General features: G+C 33.5%; 1 protein-coding gene across 2 annotated transcripts in view; it reads right to left on the reverse strand.

Annotated features, from left to right (window-relative positions):
• HEPACAM2 (HEPACAM family member 2) overlaps nucleotides 1-2,886 on the reverse strand; it is a 50,467-nt gene that overhangs the window by 24,400 nt on the left and 23,181 nt on the right. For both annotated transcript variants that reach the window (XM_004676684.2, XM_012720802.1), the window contains exon 4: nucleotides 1,417-1,713. In XM_004676684.2, coding sequence (XP_004676741.2) covers nucleotides 1,417-1,713 — 297 coding nt within the window. The remainder of the gene's footprint in view (nucleotides 1-1,416; nucleotides 1,714-2,886) is intronic.

The following is a 2,886-nucleotide window of genomic DNA, read 5'->3' on the forward strand; positions in this document are numbered from 1 at the left end:
TACTTTGTTAGACTTTGCTAGATGATTTTATACTGAGGTCTAAGGGTCTTATACTGAACTGTAGGGATTATATTTTGTTTTGTTTAATCAACAAAACTTATTGACTCTATGTTATGGTCCCTATTCTAGACACTGAGGCTACAAATAGAGAGAAAGAGAAAACATCAATAGAGGTCTTAATGGGTGGTGCCTTTTGCAAACTTTCTCATTCAACAATCATAGGCATTCTAACCGTGATTTCCTGTCCAATCTTGTCCCCAGGTTTTTCCCATAAGGAACTGTCTTGATTTTACATGTAAACAAAGGTGAGTCCAGGAAAGTTTTGATGGAAGAGGAAGAGGCAAAAGGAAAATAAGATACAAGGGAGGAGAATGTAGAAGAGGAGGGCCAAAGGGAGAGAGGGAAGGGAAAGGAGGCGAGAGAAAATAAAGGGTGAAAGGAAGAAGAAAATAAAGAAGAAAAGAGAAGCAGGAAGCAAGGAGATTGGAGAAATTTGGTGATTGGATGGGGGGCGGGGGTTATTTTTACCTTCCTAACTCAGAGTGGAATAGAAGGGTAATTCATTTAAGTAGGGAATACAATAAAGAAGAGCAATTTTGTGGGAAAGGAACTTAGTTTTGATACGCTGGACTTATATGCTATCTCTGGTACTTCAAATAAAAAAATCCAAAAGGCTACTGGGTATGGTTTGAGAGCTTTAAAAATAAAGATTTGATATGCACATTGTTATTTGAAAACATGTAAGTGAACTAAATCACACTGTTGAGAGAGAAGACTCAGAAGGATGTAATTGGTGGGCATTAACATTTTTAGCAGTGATTCCTAACCTTTTCGATATTGATGCCCTTAAAAATCAAGAGAATGTCAAATTTCAACTAACAAAGTTTTATAGTTTCCAAGGTGTTGAGAAACTTATTAAGAACTTTCACAGCTTTCCGGTGCTAATTGTGAAAGAGGAAGGGAAGCTCATATATTACTGTGGGAAAGGAAGTCAAACAGGTAGTAGAAAAACCAGAGTCCTAACTGACAGATATAGTCATCTACCTTACTGCAGTAGTAAATATCAACTTTTTATAATCCTTTAGCTTCTTTCTTTCTGCCATTTTCTTTTATTTCTGTTTGCAAGATCAGGAAACAAGAACTCATCACAATTTATTATTGAATTCTCTTTTTCTTCATAATCCTCAGTTGAAGTCCCCCTCCATTTAGTTTTGGGTTTTCTTTCTTTGACTCACAGGAAATTAGTCTAATTAGTTAAGAAAATAGAGTTTCTGGTACCTATGAAAATGCAAACTATTTGAGATGTGACTGTATATATTTGAACAATAATTTTCTCCTCCGCATAGTAGCGGGTTAGAGCAAGGTCAGCATGCATTTTTGTTCCATTGAGATCCCTGCCTTTTATATCACACTTACCTACAGAAGTGATGATGACTGTGAAGCGAGTTTCATCTCGCCTTCCAGTAACATTGTTGTAAGCACAGCACATATAATCAGTTGTCTTTTGAGCCACTTCCTCAGATGCAACTTCCAAACGAGGTCCATACTTAATGATAAATGTTGTATTGTCACTCCTCTGGATCCAGGAATAAGTGTTGGGAGGGTAAGAATCAGCAGAACAATCAAACAAGATGGCTTCTCCAATATCAACAGTAAACACTTCCCCAACCTTTAGGCCTTTATCAGAATTAACTTGTAGTCCATAAGGTCCATCTGCATGAATAGAAAAAGGAAAAGAAAGGAGGACATAAAAAATAACATAGTCTTTAAGTTTGGAAGACCTTAGCAGCATTTTTATTTTCTATGACAGTCTTTATGTTAAACTTAGGCAAAGAGATCCTTGGGTGGACTCCCAATAAATGATGAGGGATCTAAAAGGTTCTTTTCTGATATCCATGAAAATGGAACAATTTGAGATGTGATTGTAGTTATTTGAAATAGTGAAAACCTTTAAACTTGACATATAATTTTACTATTTTGAATAACATATTGGCACATATACAAACCTGTTAGATAATTCCATCTTTTTGAAATAGTAATTGTGCTTAAAAGAATTTTAAAAATAAGCGGTGGCCACTATTTTCTTTCACAATACTGTTTTGAATAACATCTGTTTGTCTTCTCAGTCCTGGGAGAGGTTGAACAAATATCACAAAACATACAATTTCACAAGTAACACAAAATTGTGCTAAGATACTTAGGGGTGTTTCACATTTTTATGACACTTCAGTAGAGAATTAAAAAAAAAAAATTCCTCCCTACAAGTAAGCTTAGAATTCCACTAAAAAATAATATTTTCATTATCATTAATAAGTACTCATTGATGATTACTAAAGTGTTTAATGATGAATATCCTGGGGTGTTTTTCTTCACACTGCACTATTCCAACAGCACCTTGCTATCACTATGGAATCAGATTGTCAGCAGATAAAAATATATTTCCCATTGCTTTTTTCAAATAATTTATTTAAAAAAAATATTCCCTGGCTAGATAGTTTTTTTTTTTTTATTTAGTCCAAATCCTGGCTTATATTCTAAAAATTCAGATTTAGCCATGATTATGCTCATTTTTCAGCTGATCATATCCAACATTTATTGAAGATTTGCTACATGAAATTACTTAAAGTACTTATACAGTTAACCACATTCAACCTCTAAGAGAGATTTATTATTCCTATTATAAGAGAAAGAGATTTAACATTTTTATTTGTTCATGTTCACAAAGCAATTAAATAGAAAACCTGGGACTCCTAAATATATACATTTAATTATTTGTATTATCTCTCTAAAAAGCCTAAGTGATATAACTTTCTATCACAAAATAGTTTCTTGTCTAACTATGTTATTAGTTCCACAACAAATTGTCTATTATATATTGATTCTGTA

The sequence above is a fragment of the Condylura cristata genome, unplaced genomic scaffold, assembly GCF_000260355.1.
Source record: "Condylura cristata isolate star-nosed mole 26May11 unplaced genomic scaffold, ConCri1.0 scaffold00005, whole genome shotgun sequence".
NCBI classification, from domain to species: Eukaryota; Metazoa; Chordata; class Mammalia; order Eulipotyphla; family Talpidae; genus Condylura; species Condylura cristata.